This window comes from Hemicordylus capensis, chromosome 5 (genome assembly GCF_027244095.1).
Source record: "Hemicordylus capensis ecotype Gifberg chromosome 5, rHemCap1.1.pri, whole genome shotgun sequence".
Lineage (NCBI taxonomy): Eukaryota > Metazoa > Chordata > Lepidosauria > Squamata > Cordylidae > Hemicordylus > Hemicordylus capensis.
This window is the reverse complement of record NC_069661.1, coordinates 128,945,917-128,971,235: the sequence shown is the minus strand read 5'-3', so window position 1 is coordinate 128,971,235 and position 25,319 is coordinate 128,945,917. Positions and strand designations below refer to the sequence as shown.

The 25,319-nt window shown below is 44.0% G+C and overlaps 1 protein-coding gene across 1 annotated transcript in view; it reads left to right on the top strand.

The window, feature by feature from the left end:
* The window catches only part of VWF (von Willebrand factor), a 262,224-nt gene that overhangs the window by 20,957 nt on the left and 215,948 nt on the right, over nucleotides 1-25,319 (top strand). Inside the window, exons 4-6 of the mRNA XM_053257896.1 lie at nucleotides 4,151-4,253; nucleotides 4,343-4,551; nucleotides 18,979-19,103. Of these exons, the coding sequence (XP_053113871.1) occupies nucleotides 4,151-4,253; nucleotides 4,343-4,551; nucleotides 18,979-19,103 (437 nt within the window). The remainder of the gene's footprint in view (nucleotides 1-4,150; nucleotides 4,254-4,342; nucleotides 4,552-18,978; nucleotides 19,104-25,319) is intronic.

Sequence of the window (25,319 nt, the reverse complement as noted above, 5' to 3'; positions counted from 1 at the left end):
CCTCTGTGAGGTCCTAGGCCATGCCAGGCCTCACAGAGGCCATTTCAGCAAGTGTGGTGGCCATTTTGTTTTCAGTGGACATTTATATATATATATATATATATATATATATATATATATATATATAACCACTGCACATGCTCAAATGGTGCCTGTGAGGCTCTAGAGGCTAGTGGGGGGAGGGGAAAACTTTGCAGACCCCCCCCAGCCTTTAGGAAGTCCCCCAAAGGGGCTACAGGTAATAAAAAAAAATTAATATAATATGTCACTGTACACATATTCAGATTGGCACTATGTACAGAGAATCAGGGCTTGTGAATACTGAGCTGAAGTTTATGAGCTAAGATTGTATTCATTTGTTCTTACTTTGCTTCTTGTGATAAGTGAGTTAAATGTGATGTCTTAATAATATGGCTATTAATGGTGAGTTTGTCTTTGAATCAATGTGAAATCCTAAGTATTAAGGCCCACTGGGAGTTTCTTGCTCTTTCTCTCATTTTAACTGTCTTTCTGAAATACTAGTATATATTCCAAGCAGTGACACAGTTTACTCTGCATATCCTTTAATTATTTTCAGAGTATCTGGGGAAAGTCAAATTCTCCATTTATTTTTAAAATTTATGTAATCGTGATGCTACAATGCATAGCAGAACATTAGACAGGCACTTCTATTTAGTTTTTCCAAGTACACCTCCACATAGTTTTGGGGTATTTCATGAGCCCCGGCATACTGAAATTTGTAGTTTTCCAGCATTTTTTTGGTCTGGCTACGTCCACTGCTAAATAGTTTTTGAAATATTAAAAGATTAACGAGCTTGGTTTGTATTTTTCAGCTGATATTATGGTGAAGTTATCTGAAAGATGGGTGTCAGATGTTTGGACAGGGGGTGCAATTTCAGTGCTTGCCCTAGGTGCTATTTTCCCTAGATATGCCTCTGGTCAGGGTACTGGTGATTTATGGCATGTTTGTAACAGACTTAGTTATTTAAAATAAATGTGTTGGATTCACACACAGGAAATGGGGTTGTGTGCTAGTCAGTAGCCACCAGCCATCATAGGCCAATAAGAAAGGACCCTGAGCTAGCAAATCATACAATTTTTTTGAGATAAATGCCAAGTGGATAAATGTCTGCCACATGTGGCAGTCTAATTATATGAGCATTGCATTGGTTTTTGCTCTGATAAGCACATAACACGTGGAGCGAAGACAAACATCTTCAAAGGGGCATTGGCCACCTGCCAGGGAGCTGTGGCCTGTCAAGGTTCTCTGGTGGTCAGTATTTCAAAATCATTAAGTCTTTTTTCTTTTGTAATGACGTGACTCTATTTACTGAAGTTTAACAATGTAATTGGCCCAGAGGAAAAAATTTTCCCCCATTGCATAACAGAATTCTGAAACAACATTTAATGATGTTTAAAATAATTAAAGGTTAGTTTGTATACAGTCCATTATTTTGAATCCTGATTTGCGATGAAATGGAATGAAACATATTAAAGGCACTCACCCAAGACTGGTCTAGGGAACCTCTCAGCCTTGCTGACATATGGATAATGCTTTTAATGCTATAGAAATGATGAACCTATGAAACATCCCATTTATGAAGAGGGTGCCTACTCCCCTAATTCCAAAATGCAATTTGAGATCTTTAATTTCCCCCAAGGCAGTGAATTACACAGCCATCATGCCCAACTAGTTCGTCTGCTCTGAGGTAAAACCTGAAGGCAGAGCACAAGGGCTTTTCATTTCTCACAGCAAGAGGGTTTTCAGACAGCCGGTTTTTCCCCAGGTTTCCTGTGAGGCTTTCCTGCAAGTTTGAAGTTGCCCCATCCCCAATGATGCAAAAAGTGGATTTTTAAAAATGCTGGTCTGGATATAAATCGGGCTACACTCTAACGTGCAATGAAAAACCCGAATCATGTGTGAGGTGCTCCCTGATAGCTTGCAGTTACTTTGGGGTAAATCTGGCTGATATGTGAACACACACCCTCCATTCCTGAAGAGATGAGAGCTAAAAGTCCTGTGTGAAAAATGTCCAGGTGGCAGAGGAGTGTGAACCAGAAGACCCATTGGAGGAGGAACAAGGCATGAGTTTTGCTGCATATCCTTCTGCTGTTTGGGAATGTTTCAGGGAATGGGTAGAACATCTGATCTTAGAGCCAGGGGCATAGCAAGGTTGGAGTGGACCCTGGGACAAAGTTTAACAATGGACAGAGAGTGAAGATGGACCCCTGTCCTTCTTCTTCAGGAACATGAGGGGGAGAGCAAAAAGCAAGTTATCACCCAGCAGGCCTCCTCCCTCAGGGGCCCAGGGATCTCTGCCCCCCACCCTGTTCCCTCTTGTTCAATTATAGCTTGCAGCCCTATAGAGAATTAGCAAAAATGCTACCATCAGAACTAATGGGGCATTCCATAGCCTATTATATATTTATATATACCACTTTTCAACAAAAGTCCCCAAAGCGTTTTACCTATAATGCTTTGAAAAGCATCATTTTGTGCCTGTCACAAATGGGTCAGTTTCCATAGTAGATAGTTTTTAAAATCTCTCGATGGTGACCAATATGCTCTGTAACAGGGATTCCCAGATGTTGCTGACTGCAGCTCCCATCCTCCCTAGGCAAAGGCCATTGCAGCTAGGGACGATGGGAGTTGTAGTGAGCAATATCTGAGAAAGCCTGTTATAGGGAATACTGGTGGTGATCCATTAAGGGGCTGATGTTACTCTGGACAACCAGGGAAGGAAGGCAAGGTGCAACCACCTTGATGCTGTGGAGGTTGCCTCTCTGAGACTGGAAGGAATTCTCTCCAAGATTTGTTTTTTTTAAATGGGTTACACTTATTCAGTACTTTGGACCTTCAATCAGGGAAGTCTTCTAAACAGTGAAAAAGGGAAAGGCTCTGGCAGGCTTGGACTCGCCCACAGAGCAACAGGGCATATTCCCGGTGTGCCCCACCCGCGGGGCGCCCCTGTGCCCCGACTCCCACCCTTAATTACCCATCTTGCTCAAAAGCTGGCAACCTCCCCACATACATCCCACTGCTTTCTCAGTGTCCCCAGTCCAGCCCTGGGCTCTGCTCCCCCAGGTCTGAAGAACCCTGGAAGGTAGCCAGGGTTCCTTGAATCTTAATGCCAGGTTTCTTTGTTGGACAAGACAGGATGATGCCAAGACATAGAATGAAGGGCCATATGCACCACACGCACACAGAGCGTGCCCAGGTTGAGCAAGGGCATGGCCCTGCTTCCCCTTGGACTACCTAGAGTTCAAACAGGCCTTTATGCAGGTGCAAGCAACAGGGTGTTGGTATCTTCAACTTTTGTTTATGGAGCTGGTCATATTGTTGTGAGGACATGCTTGCCTGGTTGTCATGGGAAAATAGGAAGATGCCATATACTGAGTCAGACCATTGGTCTATCTAGCCCAGTATTGTCTACACCGACTGGCAGCTATTTCTCCAAAGATGCAGGCAAGAATCTCTCTCAGCCCTATCTTGGAGAAGCCAGAGAGGGAACTTGGAACCTTCTATTCTTCCCAGAGTGTCTCCATCCCCTGAGGGGAATATCTTACAGTGCTCAAATGTGGTTTCCCATTCAAATGCAACCTGGGCAGATCCTGCTTAGCTAAGGGGACAAGTCATGCTTGCTACCACAAGACCAGCTCTCCTCTCATGCAAAGGGAAATGCTTTGCCTTGACTGCGCCCACCCCCAACCAACAGGCAGAGCATTACAGTGTCACTGAAGATTTCTACACAACCTATTCTATTAAAAAAGTCTATATGCTAACTCCAACTTCAAATCAAGTGTGTATGCTGAAGCAAATGCCTGACAAAACAAGTGGATCTTAAGAAGGGCCTTAAAAGCAGCCAGGGAGGGGGCTGAACGAATCTGGGAGGGGGGAAGAGTGTTCCAAAGAAGAGGGGCGGCCACAGAGAAGGCCCTCCTACTGGCCCAGGCATAACACACTTCACCAGGGCCTGAGACACTAAGGAGGGCCAGCTGAGAAGACCTCACAGGTCAGGATACAACCGGCTGAGAGAGGCGATCCCAGAAATACTTACGAGGCTGACCATGAGGTTTGCCCAAAATTCTCAAAAGAATAGCAAGCAATTAATGTTTTGGGGAAAACTCATAGCATCTTGTCTTTCTTTAGTTGATTACCAACATGGAAGAAGAAACAGCCTTTCTGTGTACCTTGGGGAATATTTTGACATTCATTTGTTTTTGAATGGCACCGTGACTCAGGGTGATGAAAGGTAAGTGCCGATGACATCACCTTAGCATTGGCATGAATGTCTTATTTTCTGTATTCAATACTAAGGAGTCTGTATTTCTCTCATAACAGAATTTCCATACCTTATGCCTCCAATGGGGTATTTATAGAAACAGAGGCAGGTTATTATAAGTTATCCAGCGAAGAGCATGGCTTTGTGGCAAAGGCTGACATCAGTGGGAATATTCAAATATCCCTCACAGAAAAGCACTATAATAAGACCTGTGGACTCTGTGGCAACTTCAATAGCTTTGTTGAAGATGATTTCATGACACAGGAAGGTAAGCAGAATTAAATTGCTTATGAGAGACTTGGACACACAGCATATTTTATTGTCTCCTTCCAACAACATATTCTTGAAGGCTCATTTCACAACATCAGATTAATCTTGCTAACGATAATACCATTTAGCATGTATATAGTACATGGTAGTGTTCTGAGTGCTTTTCAGTAATCCTTACAAACCTGTAAGGTAAGTCAGCATGATTATCCTCATATTGAAGATGAGAGGCACAGGGGCTGCAGTTAAAAACCTAGTGAGTTCATAGGGGGACCAATTTATTTTTTTATTTTATTGATTGATTGATTGATAGATATACTGCCCTTCCAAAAACCTTCAGGGTGGTTTACAACAGAATAAAAATAATTAAAACCAGTTAACAATTAAAATCAAAACTATAAACACAGAATAAATCCAATTGAACATTCAAACAGTTAAAAACCCTAGAAAACCAGGGCAACATTTAAAACAATTTAAGCATTTTAAAAAACAGTTTACAACAGTTTAAAAACCCTGGAAGGCCAGGCCAAACAGATAGGTTTTAAGGGATTATGGATTTCTGCCGGGAGTGCATTCCACAGCCAAGGAGCAGCTACAGAGAAGGCCCAGACGAACCGGTGGTAACTAAAGACGGACCTCCTCAGATGATCTTAATGTGTGTGGGGATCATGCAGAAGAAGGCGCTCTCTAAGATAACTTGGACCTAAGCCGTTCAGGGCTTTAAAGGTAATAACCAGCACTTTGTATTTTGCCTGGAAACATATTGGCAGCCAGTGTAACTGTTTCAAGACAGGCATAATATGGTCTCTCTGGGTTGCCCCAGAGACCAATCTGGCTGCTGCATTTTGAACTAACTGAAGTTTCCAAACTATGTACAAAGGCAGCCCCATGCAGAGCGCATTGCAATAGTCAAGCCTGGAGGTTACCAGCTGATGCACCACTGCTTTGAAGTTATCCTCTTCAAGGAATGGGTGCAGCTGTCAAATCAGCTGGAACTGATAGAAAGCACTCCTGGCCATGGCCTCCACCTGCGATACCAGGGTGAGGCCTGGGTCCAGGAGTACTCCAAAGCTGTGCACCTGCTCCTTCTGGGGGAGTGTAACCCCATCCAGCAAAGGAAGCTCTAACTCATCGCTCAAATTCTGAGCCCCTACAATGAGCACCTCCATCTTGCTTGGATTCAGCTTCAATTTGTTAATCCTCATCCAGCCCATTATTGTCTCTAGGCAGGCATTTAGAGAATTAGTGCCATTTCCTGAAGATAAAAAGGAGAAGTACAGCAGATTTGGGTGTCATCAGCATACTGATAACACCCAGCATCAAACCTCCTTGATGACCTCACCCAGTGGTTTCATGTAGATATTGAAAAACATTGGTGACAGAATAGAGCCCTGAAGGACTCCATATAACAGCTCCTGTTTTGAGGAGCAAATGTCACCAAGCTCCACCATCTGGAATCTACCTGACAGATAGGAGTGGAACCACTGCAAGGCAGTGCCCCCTATCCCCAACTACCCAGGCTATCCAGAAGGATACCATGGTCAATGTTATCGAACACCACTGAGAGACCCAGAAGAACCAGCAGAGTCACACTCCCTCTTGGTTCCCTTGTAAAGGTCATCCATCAGGCCAACCAAGGCTATCTCAACCCCATAACCAGCTCTAAAGCCAGTTTAAAATGGGTCTAGATAATCAGTTTCCTTCAAAATTGCCCCAAGCTGATTAGCCACCACCCTCTCAATCACCTTGCCCAACCAAGGGAGACCGGAGATTGGCCCGCAACTGTCCATCACTAAGGGGTCCAGGAAGGCTTCTTAAGGAGCGGTCTAACCATTGCCTCCTTCAGACAAGGGGGCACCCTACCCTCCGTCAGTGATACATTTATGACATTAACTAGGCCACCTCCAACAATCTCCCTGCTAGATAGAAGCAGCCAAGTTGGGCAAGTAGGCTGTACCACCCCAAGAAATTTGTCCACATCCTCAAGAATCACAGATTGAAATTGATACAACTTAATACTGCAAGAAGGATCGCTGGACACCTCCTCCATAGACCTTGCAGAAATAGTGGAGTCCAGGTTGGCCCAAATACAGGAGATTTTGTTTGCAAAGGACCCATTAGAAGTTCTTTGAGAACAGAGCCAATGACTCTGGCTCACAGCTCATAATCTAAGAGCACACTCATTGGTCCTGTTTAATGGAACACAGAACTGTGGGTCCAGTGAACCTGCTTTCCCGTGCCCCCCCTTCCGTCTCCCGTTTGGGAGAGCTGCCTCTCTGCAGTCAGCGAGATTGCACAGAGTGGGGGAGTTGGCTGTGCGGGCTTCCTTCTTGACAGAAGGACAGCCTGCACTACCAATCAGGCTAGAGTTGAGGGAAGAGCCTTGGTTCCATGGGGCCCAAACTGCAGTGCCAGCATTTGGATGTAACACTGGCACAGCAGAAATGCAGTTTGCAGCATCCAAACGCCACTCTAAACTGAAGGTTCAGATTGGAGTTTGGGGAGGGAAACTGTGGGTTGTTTTCTTCCCCAAACTCCATTTCCCTGAATTCGGACAATCAGGTTAGGAAACCAGAGGTGAAGGGACGTGCAGTTTCCTGTTACATCTGAATTGAGTGATATTTTCATGCACGCAGCTGATGAAACTGCTTTCTACTGAGGCAAGACATTTCATTTTACTGTCTTCTTTCCCTGGCACTCTTCAGGGTTTAGGCAGACATCCCCAGCTCAGCTACCTGGAGTTCTTTTAACTAGAGATGCCGTAGATTGAATTTGGGACAAAACATGCAAAACATGCGTTCTATCACTGAGCTATGCCTTCTTGCAGTGTGTATGCAGTTAACATGAAAGAGAAAGCATGTAGGTTTAGAAAGGAGAGACTCTAGCCAGTGTAGGTCTTACATTCACATTGCAAACAGAAGCAAGAGGTGTGTTTTTTTAAAAAAGTTGGTGTATCAAATGAAATATACATGTAAACTCTCCTATAGTTCAGACAGAGCAACATAACCTTTTGACATACAAGTCCAACATGTACTTACTATTAAAAAGTGCACTCAGAATCCTTGTAAATGCACCCTGATAGCCTCCAGACATTATTGCATGGAGATTAAGAATTTAATCCAGAGTAGTTGTACTAAAAGCTTTTCTGAGTAAAATGCAGTGCCTCCTGGGACAAATAGCATGTGCAGAGAGCCTGATCTGGACCATGATAGTGGTCAGGGCAAGTGGTAAAACAAAACAAAAACAGCCCTTCACCCATGCCATGATCCTAGTCCAGGGACCCTCCCTCTGCAGCTGCGCTTTACTGAATAAAAAACAAGCACATTGGCCCCAATAAAATGCTTAATGTAATGTGTGGTTTGGCCCTTAGAGCACTGGGAAAGGGCCATTAAATGAACAGCCAAATGCCAAAGGTCTCCTTTCATTGTTTCTGACTGACCTTGTTCTAGCTCTGTTGATCCAATGTCCCTGAAAAACATCCCTTTTTTGAAAGCAAGGGACACTCACTCCATTTTTGCTTGACTGGGAAATCAGCAAAAAGATTAAAAAAACAAGAAATGAATTTCATGTGGTTATCTCCAGGCAAATCAAGAAACAGGTTAATCCCCAATTGAAATAGTTGACAACCGAGTCATCCACTTTCTCCAAATCTAAATGGCCATGCAGGAAGGTCTGTACTGCATCCCAGCCAACATTCTCTCCCTGCATATTAGTCCATTACTCATAGTTGTTCGTTGCTGGAAACTGCTCTAAAAGAAATGGAACATGTGCTACTGCGATGATTTGAGGATCAAGCTGTTTATTCAATTTAGTTTTTCTACTGCAAGGTTTTGTAGAAACTTTGCAAAATGACCATGTTCCTTCAGTTTTTCAAAAGCCTGTGCTGTGATTGGTATTGGTGGTTTGGGTCTTACCAGATGCTTTTTGCGATGACTGCCTAAAAGGCTGTCCTTATTTCAGAGCTCTTGGAATACACGAGATGTCACTTGCCTATTAAATGGATCCTGCTTTTCATAGAATACAATGGGTGTATTTTCCATAGAATACAATGGGTCTTCCTTCCACACCCGACACCCCAGAAGATGCAGCATCAAAGTACCCTATTGCCAGTCTAATCTGTAAGAATTACTGAGTGCCCTTCACCTTATCTGCCTGATGAAAGCAAGGAGAAATGGCATCAGTTGCAAAGGCCCCAGCTAACAGCCACAGTAGCATGTTCTAAACTAAAGACGGATGTAATATAAAGAGAAAACTCACAGGCAGGGTACAACAACAACTACAACAAATATTTATATACCACTTTTCAACAAAAGGTTCCAAAGCGGTTTACACAGAGAAATAATAAATAAATAAATAAGATGGAACCCTGTCCCCGAAGGGCTCACAATCTAAAAATATATATAAGATAGATACCAGCAACAGTCACTGGAGGTACTGTGTTGGGGGTGGATAGGGCTAGTTACTCTCCCCCTGCTAAATAAAGAGAATCACCACGGTAAAAAGGTGCCTCTTGGCCCAGTTAGCAGTGGTGACAGACAGTGGGGAAACCTGAGGAGCAGCTCCACATTTTTTTGTGGGCAGTGGGGGAGTAAAAGGTTTGGCAGAGAGGTGTTCCTAATAATGGGGTAAAAAGGTAAAGTGTGCTGTCAAGTTGATTTCGACTCCTGGCACCCACAGAGCCCTGTGGTTTTCTTTGGAAGAATACAGGAGGGGTTTACCATTGCCTCCTCCCACACAGTATGAGATGATGCCTTTCAGCATCTTCCTATATCGCTGCTGCCCAATATAGTACCTGTGGGGATTCAAACTGGCAACCTTCTGCTTGTTAGTCAAGCATTTCCCCGCTGCACCATTAGGTGGCTCATAATGGGCAGGGGGTAGGAACTCCTCAAATGCTTAAGGGAGGATCTGCTTATGTGTGATGTAGACCCTGCCTCCATTTGGCTTCACAGTTTGAATGAAGAAAAACATACCAGCATATGGAATGTTGGTTTATCTGCGGATCTTGCCCCTTCTTCCAAGTCTTGGTCCAGCCTCCTGCCTTTTTGTTTATTTGTTGAAGCACTTCACATGTGCTTATCTGTTTATTCATTTATCTGTCAGTTTATTAATAGAGCAATCCCAGAAACAGTTTTTTTAAAAGTACAATATCATGCCCAGAGTTGGTTTCAGCTGCAAAGCTGCAGAACTGGTTTGTTTGTGTTCAGCCCTAACAAGGGAAGGCACATTTGGACTGAACATAATAACTCTATTCAGACATCATATTGTAAGTGCATACAAATGTCTGTACACATGTACATGCTTTTATCTGAATGATTGTACAGCCATTCGTTTTAAAACTGAACATCAGTACAAGCCCCCTCAAATGTAGGGTGCAGATAGGCTGTGTGTTGCGGTACGTGTGTCGAACATCTATCTATCTATCTATCTGTCTGTCTGTCTGTCTATCTATCTATCTATCACATTTTTATACCGCCCAAAACGCGAGTTCTCTAACGTGTGAAAATACCTGTGCAGTTGTGTGGATCTGCAAGTGTGTACACTGTACATAGACTGTATGTGGGTTGAACATAATTTGTAAATATGGCTAATGAATATGGTTCTGAATTGGCTCCACTGTTTTAAAAATACTGTCTGTCTTCAAGTGTAGGCATTTCAGGTCACAAACCCAGTGGTTCTACCTATCTGATAGCTAGGCTGGCCCTTTTTTGCTTATACTGTAACAACATCAAACACATGCCGAATGTACTTTGCCAGTGGATGGCGGAGCCCAATGGAGCTTGTGGACTCTTCTTCCTCCTCACCACTGGCCTCAGCTTCTGGGCATGCCATTACTGCTGGGTGTTTGTATGGCAGTATCATGGTCTCCTTGCTGCCTGAGGCCATCACCTCCCTTGGCCGCATGGGGAGCTGCCCCTTCCAATTCTATGGTGTCTGAAAAATTGCAGCCAAATAATGTATGGGTGTCTGCTAATCCATAGGCCAGGAATTTTTTCCAGTGCAAACTTTCTAGTTCCCTCCTGAGCAATTATATCACATATTTGCTTTTAAGAGCACAATTGTTTTCAGAAAAGATCTCCCTTTAGTAGAACTATTTTGGTAGCTGTAGATACTGAGTCCTAAGCCTAGCTTGTGTTCAGAAAGCTGCAGGGAGGAACATCGCCCAAGATAATTGATGTATTTGCTATAAAAACCTCTCAGGAGCTTAGATCAAAGCTTACTAGCCTCTTGTCTGTTCCAGTCTGAAGTCTGGAAACTGGCAGGCAACACAGAGTAGCATATTGAGCTTGCCAAAAAAAAGAGTGGAACTCGCATAACAACACATAATGAGTCTGGCTGAATCAGACAAACACCTGAAATTCACAAACACCTGAAATTCACAATTCAAACCAGCTTCCACTTTCATTTTTTAAAAAAGTTACACAAGATGCAGCATGATTTTGTTATGATTCCTGTAGACATTGAAGCCATTCTCACGACCAGCCAAAACAGGGCTAAGGGAGCCCAGCCTGGTTTCAGCTGATCATGTGATACAACAGGAGCCGTGTGGCTCCTGCTGACAAGCCCACTTAAATGTCCCCCTTAAATGAGGTTAGTGGAGTGCATGCTCTGCTAACCCCATTTCTCTGATCATGTGTCACTGTGGCATGACTCCATCCCACGGTGACTCATGAGTAGCCCCCCAAGCAGGAGGCTACAACAACCCTCTCGGTGTCAGGGGGCTCCCTAGAATGCTCCACACACTCATATGTGTCATTCTGGGACTTCTGGGGGCCGGGAGGTCCCCGAGCCCTGCTGCCCTAACTGGCTCCATGATGGAGCCGGTAATTGTGTGGGTGGCCAATCTGGCCACCCCGGGCGGGCTCCCTGCTCATCTGCGGGGAAACCGGGTCAAACCTGCTCTCCCCACAAAACCTCTCTAGGCTCTCCACACAGCTCGTGTGGAGAGCCTTATTGCTGTGTAATTAGTAGGGCTAAATAATGCTTTGGATCCAGAATTAGATCCAAATCTGTTCAAGCCAATGCAAAGCCACTTTGGCGATCTGGAAAGTCCCCAGCTCCTGTATTATTTACTGGGCAGGAGATGGGCAGCAGGTAAGATTTTCTCTTTTTAAACTTTGTTTTGTTCCTGGAGGAGTAAACAATAGAACCAGCTGAGCTTTTATACAATGGTGGGTCTGAATTCACTGGCTGGATCTCAGTGTTTTATTGGGCCACATGTGATCTCCCATCTGATCTGAGGCCCACAAGCAATGGAAAGATGGCAAAGTCCCATTACTGAATTCATAGCCTTGAGAAGGGTTAAGCAGGGAATGGAATACCTCATTACCACAACTGATGTCATTTGAGGCCAGATTGGATCTTGTGCTGGTAAAATCAAACCATTTGATTGCCAAGCCATATCATTCAAGCCAACAGTAAACATGTGGGACCCTCCTGTGTTTTCTATGTGTGATTGTTGTTGGCCTAAATGACATGGGCAGCCGTACATACAAACAGCTGATCATGTAGCTGGATGCTCATATAATGAGTGCCTCCTGTGACTGGATTGCAAGAGGCTGAAGAAGTTGCTAGATGATCATGTCTTAAATAGACATATTTGCAACCTAAAATTCAAGGTCATGCTACTAATATAAATTTTCTGAAATGGAATGGCCTTTCTCATTCCAAGCATAGCAAAATGTTTCCCAGCATGGTTGCAAAATAAACATTAAGAGCGTAAACCAGAATCTGAACTCTGATAGCAAGAGTTCTAAGAGTTCAGCTGAGGTTGCTTTCATGGAGTCAGAACATCTGCTCCAACTGGAAACATCCCAGTACCTGGAATATTTGAAACAGCCTTTAGTGCTGCCAGGAAACAGGTGTGACTGGCTCTCCTCATTCAGGAGGGAGAAAGAGAGATACGTGGTCTGGCTCTTTCCTCCTGTTTCTCGGCAAGGTAGAGTGTTGTGCTTGGTTACAGTTTCAGAGTGAGGAGATGAAGTGAAAACTCTATGGGACAGTGCCAATTTCTGTCAAATTTAAGTCCAACTCACAGCTGATTGGTGGTTGAGATTCTGAAGTATTCTGTTGATTGGACCTCAGAATTGCATTCCTGTTGGCCCCATCTAGTCCACTTCTGACTCAATGAGCACTTTAATTTAGCTCCCAAGCCTATCTCCTATTTGCTGATTTTTTCAGTGCTCCATATTTGACTATTATAAGACATGCCAAAAATCACCTCAGTTTGGGAACCTTCGAGAAGGATGTATCCCTACCTACCTGATTGACAGCTTTTTTCAATATAAGTTTACTCATGTCAGCTGTATGGCCTAGCTAACATACTTCCAAGCCTCACTCAAACTTAAACAAAAGTCATTCTGCTAAAAAGGTTTAACCCTATAAAGGTTTGGCCAGAGTGAATTTTCCACATGGGTCTATGGACAGGAGAAAGCATAAAGCTTTTGGTATCTTTGTCTTTTGTTTGCAGAGCCAGTCATGTCAGAAAGACTTAACATCAAAGCATAACAACATTATTTTTTATTATTATTTCAGTCAGACAGGTGTTATTGACTGTTTTGTTTTATCCAGACATCGAGTCCTTCCCAAGGACCTGGGATGGCTGAATTTTATTATCAATATTGTCGTTGTTATAGATATTGTTGCAAAATATTTATAATAATAATAATAATAATATTATAATATTGGTATTCCAAGTATCTATAAAGAATTATAGTGGCTTTCAAAAATCTTGAACACATATAAAGCATCTAGAATAGTTAAAACATACCAAAAACATAAAATACAACATCTGCAATTAAAACTAAGTCAGCAGCATCAGACTAATACAGTCTTAATAAAAGCAGTGGATGATTAAATATTAAAAGCTTATTTGAACAGATGAACTTTCAAAGCACATGTGCATCTGGGAAGAGAGAGACCCCAACAGATCTTACTAGAGACAGTATTATAATGCTTTGGTGTCATTACTAAAAAGGTCCTGTTCCTTAGAACATAAGAACAGCCCTGCTGGATCAGAACCAAGGCCTATCTAGCATCCTGTTTCACACAGTGGCCCACCAGATGCCTCTGAGAAGCCCACAGACAAGAGGTGAGGGCATGTTCTCTCTCTTGTTGTTGCTGGAGGTGGTCTTAGCCACCAGACTAGTAGCCATTGATAGACCTGGCCTCCATGAATTTGTCTAAGCCCCTTTTAAAGACATCCAAGCTAGTGCCCATCACCACACCCCATGGCAGTGCTGTGTAAAAAAGTACTTCCTTTTGTTGGTCCTAAATCTCTTGGCCTTCGGTTTCATGGGATGACTCCTGGTTCTAGTGTTGAGAGAGGGAGACAATTTTCTCTCTGTCCACTGTCTCTGCTGCATGCATAATTTAATATATCTCTATCATGTCTCCCCATAGTCACCTCTTTCCAAATTAAAAAGCCCTAGATGCTGTAGCCTTGCCTCATAACGAAGGTGCTCCAGGCACCTGATTATCTTGGTTGCCCTCTTCTGCACCTTTTTTAGTTCTACAATGTTCTTCTTAAGGTGACCAGAACTGTATGAAGTACTCCAAATATGACCACACCCTAGATTTGTATAAGCCCATTAACAGATTTAACAGATTGTGCAAACCACCTCACAATATACTGAATTTCACATACTAGCAAAATAATGCTCAGGATCATCCAATGCAGATTAGAGCCCTAAGTGGAAAGGGAAATGCCGGACGTTCAAGCCCGTTCTTCAGCTTCCAAGCTCAGTTCTGGAGCAGGTATATGGTCAGTATTCTCCTCAGTGAAGACAGATGCAAAGGACTTATTCAGCTTCTCTGCAGTCTCCTTATCCTCCTTAATAATCCCGTTCACACCCTCATCATCTAAGGGTCCAACTGACTCCCTGGCAGGTTTTCTGCTTCCGATATATTTAAAGAAGTTTTTGTTAATCCCCTTGACACTTCTAGCTAGATGATCCTCAAACTCTTTTTGCATCTCTTCTTGTCTCCTTGCATTTCTTTTGCCAGAATTTATGTTCCTTTCTGTTCTCTTAATTTGGACAGGACTTCCATTTTCTGACAGAAGTCTTCTTCCCTTTTATAGCTTCCCTGACTCTGCTTGTTAGCCACATTGGCATCCTCCTAAACTTGGTGGTACCTTTTCTCCTTCTTGGTATACATTCAACAGAGCTTCTGTTATTGTGATTTTAAATGCATTCCATGCTTTCTGGAGTGATTTGACATCCCCCCACTTTTCGCTCTCAGCTTCCTTTTTACCAGTCCCCTTATTTCTGAGAAGTTTCCTCTTCTGAAGTCTAACGCATCGGCAATGACTTCCTTGCCAACGCTCCATTCTCATATAAGCTGAATTGGATCACACTATGGTCACTGTTCCCCAATGATTCTACAACTCTGACATCTCACACCAGGTCCTTTGCACTACTCAGGATTAAGTCCAAGGTTGCCTTCTCTCTGGTTGGTTCTGCGACCAACTGTTCTAAAGCACTGTCATTTAGCAGGTCAAGAAATTTGGCTTCTCTGTTGATACCCACACATGAATTTGCCCAATCTATTGGTCAATGAAGTCACCCATATATTACTACAGCTCTGTCTGTCTTTGACGCCCCTCTGTTTTGCGTCTCCAAATTCTCTGCGTTTTGATCCAGAGGGCAGATCCTATTAACTAGTACATTCCCTAGTAACACATTTCCTTTCATTCCTCATATTGTCACCCATAATCATTCTGTGGAGGACTCCAGTCCTCTTAGGTTTTCTATCTTGTTGAAATCTATCTCTTCTTTAATATATAGTGCTACTCCACTCCCAATCTGCCCCGCCCCACCTTTCTGTTTAGTTTGTACCCAGGAATAACAGTGTCCCACTGCTTCTCACTGTTCCACCAGGTTTCTATTATGCCCACGGTATCCATGTTTTCATTAGCAACCAAGCACTCCAGCTCTGAGTATTCTTGGCTCTGAGGCATCTAGCATTGGTAAATAAATGCCTATACACTGAGTCTCTTACCTGGCATTGGTGCATGCTATCTCCCTTGCTGTCATCTGACCTTTTTGACCTGGTGTTATGTGTTTCCTTCTGCTCTACTCCTAGCTCTATTCTGTCCCCTTCTGGTTTATCTGAAAGATTTGCACCCTTGCACTTTAGGGGATTTTGCTTGCCAAAGCAGATACTGCCCAGTTCCTGGGAGTAATCCCCCAGGCATCATTTTAAAAGCTGCTCTGCAAACGTTTTCATGCTAAGCACCAGCAATCTGGTTCCCTCTTGATTCAAGTGGAGGCTGTCCCTTTTGTTCAGGCTTTGCTTGCCCCAAAATGTATCCCAGTGCCTAACAACTCTAAATCTATCCTCCTAGCACTACTGTCTCATCCATCTCAGCTCTGCCTGTCTTGCTGTCCCTCTGCGTAGAACACGTAGCACTTCAGAGAACGCTACTGTGGGGGTCCTAGACTTCAATATGCTACCTAGCAGCCTCAATTTGGCTTCCAGGACCTCCCGATTGCATTTCTTAACATTGCAGGTGCCAATGTGCACTAGGGATGTGCATGGAACCGGCTGGTCCAGTTGGGTTCAAGTCTGGACCGGCCTCGAACCCAACTGGGCCAGTTCGGTCCACCACCCCCTTGAACCTCCCCGGTTCGGTTCAGACTAGTGTGTGTGTGTGTGTTTCACAAACTGCTTTTAGTTAAATAAAAGATAAAAACCTTTTTTTAACCTTACTCCCCTCAGGGGAGTTCCTGGAGGCGGTGTGTGTGTGGGGTGTCCACGGAGGTTCCCCCTCCACAGCCAGCTGTCCTCATGGCACCCTTCAGTCAGCTTCGGCTGCTCTTCAGCTGTTTTTCACCTTCTCCAGGTGCCACGGCAGCTATTTTCGAGGCCGCACGCCTGCGCACTTGGCGTCTGTGTGGCTTGGGCCATGCAGAGGCCAAGTGCACAGGTGTGTGGCCTCCAAAATGGCCACCGGGCCACCGGGAGAAGGCCAAAAACTGGCCAAAGAGTGGCCAAACAGCTGAAAAGCCAGCATGAGGACAGTTGGCGGCAGGAGGGGGAACCTCCATGGACCCCCACTGCCACCTCCAGAAACTCCCCCAAGGGGAGTAAGGTAAAAACATGTTTTTTAAAAATTATTTTTACTAAAATAAGTTTGCACACACACACCCCCGAACATTTGAGGGTGTTCAGTCCGAACTGGCTCGATGTCGAACTGGCTCAATCAAACTGGCTCGACGTCGAACTGGCTTGACGTCAAGCCGGTTTGCACACCTCTAATGTGCATAATGACAGCTGACTCCTCAGCACGGCCTAACAGTCTTTAGAGATGCTTTGTCGGCAGCCTTTGCACCAGGCAAGCAAATCACCCTGCATCTACACATGGGTCACAAATGCATCTCTCTGTGCCCCTAACGATTGAATCATCCACTACAAAGAGGGCCCTAACCCCAGAGGAGCATCCTCTGTGCAAGAGGATATGCTAACTGGGCAATCCCCTGCTAACTGGGCAAAGAGGCACCTTTTAACATGGTGATTCTCTTTATTTAGCTGGGGGAGAGTAACTGGCCCTATCCGCCCCCAGCACAGTACCTCCAGTGACTATTGCTGGTGTCTATCTTATGTTTCTTTTTAGATTGTGAGCCTTTTGGGGACAGGGATCCATCTTATTTATTTATTATTTCTCTGTGTAAACCACCCTGAGCCATTTTTGGAAGGGTGGTATAGAAATTGAATTAATAATGATAATGATAATGATAACAACAACAACAACAACAACATAAAAATATAATATGGGCGCATCACCCAAGGAAGGGCTCCCTTTAAAGGGAGCATTCCCCACTCCCTCAGACTTATGTCCCAAATTATGTCCTGGCCACAAACCTCAAGGTGCACCCTCAGTTCCTTCTTCGTTTGATGGGCGATAACTCTGGTTAGAAAGTGGTGTTGTGTTGTCTGAAGGCTGCCACTGTTTCTATTCGGAGTTGAGGGTAGAAAACTCCTCCCTCTCAATGTCTCCATTTGGCTACTGCAGCTGTCTTTCATGTGAAGGAGGAAGCCCACGCAGTCAGTCCCCCCCCCCAACTTCTCAGTCTCCCATACTCCAGATCGTCTCATTGCAGATTGGATTGTCTGGGAATGCAGCGGGGGCAATGGGGGCAAATTGCAGCTCCATTGAGGCCACAGTTTTTTCTTATGTGCAAAGGCGGCCACAGTATTTCTAAGCAGAACTGAAACTGAAACTGCCCTGTCAAAAACAAACCACTAGCCAGCCAGAAATCAAACCCTAGAAAACAAACGTACCTTGTCCTTAACCCCTTGTTTTCATATTGATTGACTGACTGATTGATTGGTTTGCTTGCTTGCTTCTTTAGGAAAGAAAATGAAAGTTTGCTGCCTGAGCCTTGTCTCTGAAATTGTTTCTGAACATATGCAAAGTGCATTTTCCTTTCTACTGAAGAAGAAAGCCAGGTGTCTTCCCCCAGTTCAGAGATAATGAGGCTATTCTCATGAGCAGCCAAGGCCTGGTTAGAGCAGCTAAGCCTGGGCTTCGCTACCTATGGAAACCTCCAGGAGCCATCTGGCATCTGACCCGGCAGCACCTTGGAGCCCACTTCTTAAATGAGGTTAAGGGAGCAAGTGCTCCCTTAATCCTATTTGCCTGACCATGTGTCAACATTGGCTGCTTTCAGCCGGTGTTGAACACTGATGGGTGCCCGCCTGTTTCTGGGGGCATCCCCACCATGTACTGTGCAGCGGCACAGTGCATTGTGGGATTTCTGGGGGCGGGGGACAACACATCCTGGCCTCTGCACTGCTAGGGGCAGCAGTGGAGCATCTGGGCGCGCAATCCACATGCCCAACACCAGCACCAACAGGATGATCGTCTTGGGCGGGGGCTTCCAAGGCTTCCTCCCCACCCGCCCATGCTCACACTTGATCATGAAAAAGGCCCCATTATCTACCATACACAGAGTAGCATCACTATTCTGGTGCTCCGAGCAAGCATAATCGTCTGCTCTTTTACCATTACTTAATCAGCCTCACTGTAGAAAAAGGTGATTACATAGTGAATACTTAAAGCTCTGATTTGGTCCCGATCCAGCACCTCTATCTGGCATCTTGCCCTGCCAGACCTGAGCAGAGATAACCGGCCCTGCTGGGGTGGGGGGTGGGGATGTGCCGCTGTCTCTCCCAAATACCAGCAAAATTGCTTTCCAGAACTGCCAGTGCTGTTACCCTTGATGACTTACTCGTTATGGAAAAGAAGCCTGCAAGACAATTGCATGCCTTTTGCTCTCAGGTTTTAACCCAGGTTGCTTTGGGTACTTTCCCACAGATGATAGATTGTTCAGGAATGGAGATTCTGACACATAGAATTTTTCTTAACTAGAAAACTCTAGCCAGGCTTTCAGTTTCATATATTATCATCTTTTCCTCCCCTCAGGTATTCTTGAAGAGAACAGCTACAATTTTGCTAATTCCTGGGCCTTTCCAAGTGAAGGCAAGAGATGCCAGAGAACATCTCCCCCAAGCCACACCTGCAACATTTCATCTGAGATGGCAGATAAGGTTGGTACAGTTTCAAGAGACTCGGGACTGAGCTCTCCTTTGAATGACAACCAGGGGTAGGGATGGGAGTGGAAGGAATCCCCACTGATGATGTCTTAAACTAACTCTCTCTCTCTCTCTCTCTCTCTCTCTCTCTCTCTCTCTCTCTCTCTCTGTTTCATTAGGCTACCTTTGTTACATAGACCCCAAGGTGAATTCCAACAATTAAAAAACAAATTAACCATCATGTAAAACCAGCAATAAAATACAAGTTAAAAGGAGAAATGCCAGAGAAGGGGACATTTTAGTACGTTGTGTTTACCCACGTCCCTGCACTCATGCTTTTAGCCTGTATTTTATAGTTTTTACAGTTTTTTCTCTTCTTTTAAAGACCACAAGGATCCTCTCAGGGTCTTGAGAGCAGCTTCACCTGCCTACAAAACACTCTGAGGGAATGCATATCTGCTATTACAAAATAGCAGTCTATAATTATGTTTGTGAGCAGCATTACATATTCCAAAACATCAGAATCTCAGACAAGAGGGAGCTCAAGCCTTGTTAAACATGTCCTTTTGAACATGTTTTAATGGTTTCGAAACCCCACAGCTGGGGCCCACTTGACACCTCACCACTCTTCATTTCTAAATATGTGTAAATAAATTATTTTGGGGTGAACTCTTGTGAACATGTTTTTTCTTCTTCTTCCAAACTCTTGGGTTGAAGGCAGATAGTAGATTTTAACAAAGAGCTGAAATAGGTTTAAGAGAGTCTTTGCTATTTTTTTTATTCCACTGCTTGCTCTGACCAATCAGGTATTAGAATCATACAAACCTCCTACAAAACAACCTCATCTGTCTTCAGCTTCAAATTAGGGTTGTTAGGTTGTAAGTAGATTCACCGGCTTTGGACATCCCTACTGCCAGTATTTTTAGCTTACTTTCCTTAAGGAAAGTAAGCTTATGAGATCACCCAGCATTCTCTGTGTGTGTCCCCCCACTATGAACTTCACAACGCCTGGACCAATATGAACCAAATTGGGTACAGTTGTAGGGACACATTGGGACAGCTCAATGGAGTAGTTTGTGATGATGCCATCCACCCCAATTCAAGATGGCAGACACATGAATATCTGGTGGGCCACTGTGTGAAACAGGATGCTGGACTAGATGGGCCTTGGGCCTGATCCAGCAGGGCTGTTCTTATGTTCTTATGAGGCAGAAGTGGGCTAACTTGTGGACCGTCTGACTGATTTGAAACAAATTTGGTATGATCGTACTGAGTGACACAAAGGGACATCTCAGTGGTGTAGTTTGTAATGATGTCATTCACCCAGTTCAATGTTTGAGGTGCTGGAGGGCTAACTTGTGAATTGCCTGTTATTTGAACCAAATTTGCTACAGCTGTAGGGAAACATAGAGACACCTCAGTGACATAGTTTGATGTCATCCACCCTGATTCAAGATGGTGGACACACAAACATTTGAGGCACAAGTGGGCTAACTTGTGAACCACCTAACCGATTCTAACCAAATTTGCCACAGGTGTAGGGACACACGGATGCCTCAATGGCCTAGTTTGTGATGATGTCACCCACTCCAATTCAAGATGGTAGACATGTGAATATTTAAGGCGAAAGTGGGCTAATTTGTGAGGATGGCAATTATCAATTAAGATTATAGTGAAATGAAAGTAGGCAGATTAGTTCTTACCAGAACAACTTGTTCATAATATCAAGCCATTAACATCTTCAGAATTACTTTCAGTAGTCACCCAGGGATTGATGCCACTCCTGGAGCTTGGCATACAAGGAGATTCACAGTTGAATTGGTAGATGAGGCAGTTGGGGATTCTCTTAAACCAACAACTGGTCCCCAGGGGAATTTATGGGTCCGCTGTATCTTCCTGATGTACTGAGAAGGATTTTAGGTATAGTACATGGCAGGTGAGCCCCTGATCACATGCAAAGGAACTCAACAGAGCTACTGTACCTTTAGCTATTATGTTAGGAGAGGGAATTTTGGTAGGTGCAGCTTATCATGCAGGGTTGAGAAAAACCCCGTGGAAATTCTACCTTACCTAGTTCTGTGGAAATTCTTTTTCTACCTTACTTATATAGCAAGTTATAGTTAGGAAGAGAGACTGGTAATTATTGCATACTGCCTGAGCAAAGCTTTCTTCCATTGGTTATTTGGTAGCCAGGTAAAAACTGAGTAAAGATCACTGGAAGCTTGAGCCATATCAAGCAGAGTTTAACTACAGATGAAGAAAAAGACTAATTCACTTGTTTGGAGATAGGACTTCTGGGCATGTTTGGCACAATGTTTGCTTTTTGTGGATCTCAGGTCCACAAAAGAGAAACAGAAATTGTAGCTGCATATAGAAAACAATGGAGAAATCCAGGATTTTAGTACAGCTGTGAACGGGCAGCAATTTGTCCACTCCCAAACACAAAGTGGTAGCAAAACCAGGAATTAATACTCTCAGGCCTTATCCCCTGCTAACTTGGCAAAGAGGCACCTTTTAATGTGGTGATTCTCTTTATTTAGCAGGGGGAGTAACTGGCCCTATCCATACCCAGCATAGTACTTCCAGTGACTGTTGCTGGTGTCTATCTGATGTTTCCTTTTAGATGGTGAGCCCTTTGGGGACAGGGATCCATCTTATTTATTTATTATTTCTCTGTGTAAACTGCCCCGAGCCATTTTTGGAATAGAACTTAGATAGATAGATAGATAGATAGATAGATAGATAGATAGATAGATAGATAAGGTAATTTTTAACATTTTTGAGAAAAAACAACCACCACCAAGTACAAAAATAGCCCTGCTGCCAGTGCCAAGGGAAATACAGTCCATTATTCTCCTATTGCAGGTTGAACTGTGGCTGAGCGGGAATGACTTAGGATGCCACTGCAATGTAGTTAACTTTTAAAATTGCAAGCTAGAGGTGGGGCTGAGTGTGTGTACAACTGTCTTGCAGTGTATGCCTGGGTTATTATCCAGTGTCCTGGGTGGGAATGACCCCCAGGGAAAAGATGCATCACAACTCCCCACTTGGAAGTGCAATGTATTGTTGTGAATGTGGGGATAGCCAGCTGGCTATTCTTTTGTAAGCAAATCACTGAATAGTGGGTAAAGAGAGGATGTGTTGCGTATTATTCTGACTAATCAGAATAATGATGGGTCTGACAAAAAGCACACATGAGGACTCACCTGAAAGGAGAAGCTGAAGGTGACGTTATTGTTTTTCCCCTTTCTCGGCAAAGTAGAGGTATGTGTATGTGTGTGAGAGAGAGGGGGAGAAAGAGAAGCCAGAGTGAAAAGAACAGGCAAGTGGATAGATTAGATGGGAGAGGCAAAAAGGGAGAGAGGACCTGGAATGGAGCAGCAGAGGCAAAGAACTGAAGCATCTTGAGATGGAGCCTTTGGGCTCTCTGATGTAACCATGTGTGTAAAGTGAAAAGAACAGGCAAGTTTCTAGATGGAGACTCAAGAAGGATTTTTCAAGAGAAAGCCTGGAATGGAACAGCCAAGGGAAGGGCATCTCTTGGGACAGAGGCTTTGACCCCCTTGATGTATTCTGCTGCTGACTTCTAAGAATGATCTGCCGTCTTCTATCTCTCTTCAGTGCTCAGCCTGTATATTTGTGCAAACAAACCAAATATTATAAAGACACTATCAGCCTGCAGTGAAAATTCAAGGCATTGTGAACCCCTGGAACTTCTCATCACCTGGGAAGAAGGGCCAATTGAAGGCAGCAAAACAATGGGGCTATTCTGATGATCAACAAAATTCGGAGAGCCTAGCCCGATTTTTGTTGATCGCGTAAACGACCGGGCTCGCAGGCTGCCCAGGGCTCCCTCATGTGCGGGGACGCTCACCACCCCAAACCAGGTCTCACTGATTGTGAGACCTAGTTCAATGTTTTTGACAGCAGTTTTGCAAGAGATCACTTCCACTTGTGTTTAGGATGAGAGCCATTAATGCAACATACACTGTTACTCTTCTTTCATATGGGAGAAAGCCCCACATGAATCCTAATGCACTTTGTCCCTTCTATGCTCTCCTCCCAATATTTTCTTCCCAGGTGTTTTCCAGATTAGACCCTACAGCAGGGTCATGATGTATCTGTGAAGTGTGCTTCCACACTTCCAGTGTTGTGACACCGCAGTCCCTATGCTATCAGCAGGGTGCTGTTTACATTTCTGATGCCTTGTCATGGATTTAATCACTGCGATTTATGGCTATAAGGTTGTATGCCCAGTGTAAAAAGGTTGTATTTTTCGGTTGTAAGTCCCCCTGCTGGTAGCTTTGTGAAATAGCCTGCCTTTTATGTTTTGAATGCAATTTGCCCGAACTGAAGCATTTTACTACTGTTGAACCGATAATCTGGAAAGCGCCCTGGTGCCTCCACTGCTCAGCCCATGTTTTGCCCTTACTGAAATGGCCTCCCACCGCCATTTATCTGTTGGTCAGTGGTTAATTCTGGTCTCGCAAACCCACCAGGAGGAAAATGGCTTGGTAGAGGTGGTTGGAGAGGAAAATCAAGTAGGGGAAGGGTTTGTCACCCCACCCAACCTGCTGTTTTGTGCTTTAAATGTTGCCTCCACACTTACTTTATAGGAATGTGGTAGCAAACCATGTTTAACAGGTGGGTCTTTCAGCATCCCGTATAGTTTGCCCCTTATGTGTAGCTCCATAATAACTGTTTTCCAGTCTTCAGCATCATTTAAGCTGATTCAATAAGAAACTACACTCATAATTAAAGTAAATATTAAATTAGTTTGTACTCTTAAGTGAACAGAAGTGTATGTGTGTGAGAGAGAGACACCCAGTGACCAACTGACCGGCCTGGTAGTAAGGGTAGAGACTTTGCAATTATATCCATCCAAAGCTGATCTCATAATGAGGTGATCACTTCAGGTGGTGGGATGCTATTGCCCCTGCTCACCAGCGCTTGGCTAAGTGGCAGTGTGAAGAGTTGCCCCTCCTCGTCTTTTGTACACTGAATTTGAAAAGAAGGAGGGAAATTCTATAGCCTGCCATTCTCCTCACCTCTCCTCCACACTTCCTCTTCTGCTCTATCCTCCCTCCTCTTCAAATTCAGTGATCGAGGAGGGGCTCTTCATAAACATACTCCTGTTCTTGCTCTTGTGCCTTTCACAGAAGCTTGACGTGCAGAAATGTGAAGCTTTTTATGGCCCAGAGATAACTGGGACACACTTCACCTACTACATTTCTGTATGCTGGACTGCTGTTATAAGAGCCAGGCCAAGTGGAGTGGGGGGGCACTGGCAATTCTATAAGAAAACTAAGTGTTTGCCTCTGTGGGCATGCACATGAGGCTGGAAAATTAATATCATCCATTGTCTTGCACTCTGTTGTGTTCACAGTTTCATTAGGATTTCCTTTGAGGTGCTAACTTTGTTTTTGCCAAACTGGCTCTCAGCTTGTTTTCTCTTTTGTATCATACAACAACTGAGATAATGGGCTTGTTGGTAGGAAACAGAGTTATCATTTCATGTGCATGTTATGTTAGTCTTCTTACGTTTGATCTTTCTGATGACTGATGCTTGTCTGCTGTTTGGGGTTTTACTTGTTCCAGTTCTGCCCTCCTGGATTATGGACAGTTTTGCTCCCCTTTCTTTTTGGTCAATCAACTCTTCCCCACCCATCACCTCTAGCCCTATGTAGTGGTGTATCCTACAGAAACAGATGACAGAGCTTTGGTAAATATCCTTCAGAGTAAGGATATTAAATAAATAATTTAAAAAATCATTTCTGAAGGTAGGAATGCAGAGCAGGACTTCGGATGCTGACCTGAGTGTGCAAAGAGGCAAGGCAGCCCTTGTTTTGGACTTTAAAGGTTGAAACCAGCATGAATTATGGCACCAAAATTTCAAAAATTAAATTTGAAATGAATTTTAGAGCTCTTCCCAAGAGAAACATCAGTGAATTTTCGGTGGAAGCTAAACAAGTTTCTGTAAGACAAATTAAATTTTTTGGGGGGTGTTTCTGCACATCCCGACTTTGAATTGGGCTTGGAAACAAGTTGGTAGCATCAGAGATATTTGCAATATAGAAGTCCTTTCTCTCCACCTTCTACCCTCCCATGATAATAACAAGCATTTTTGCTAGCCTACTTAAGTCAGTTCCTAACATTCCATCAATCTCTAGGACAGGCCTGCCCAACCTTGGCCCCCCAGCTGTTTCTGGACTACAACTCCCATAATCCCCA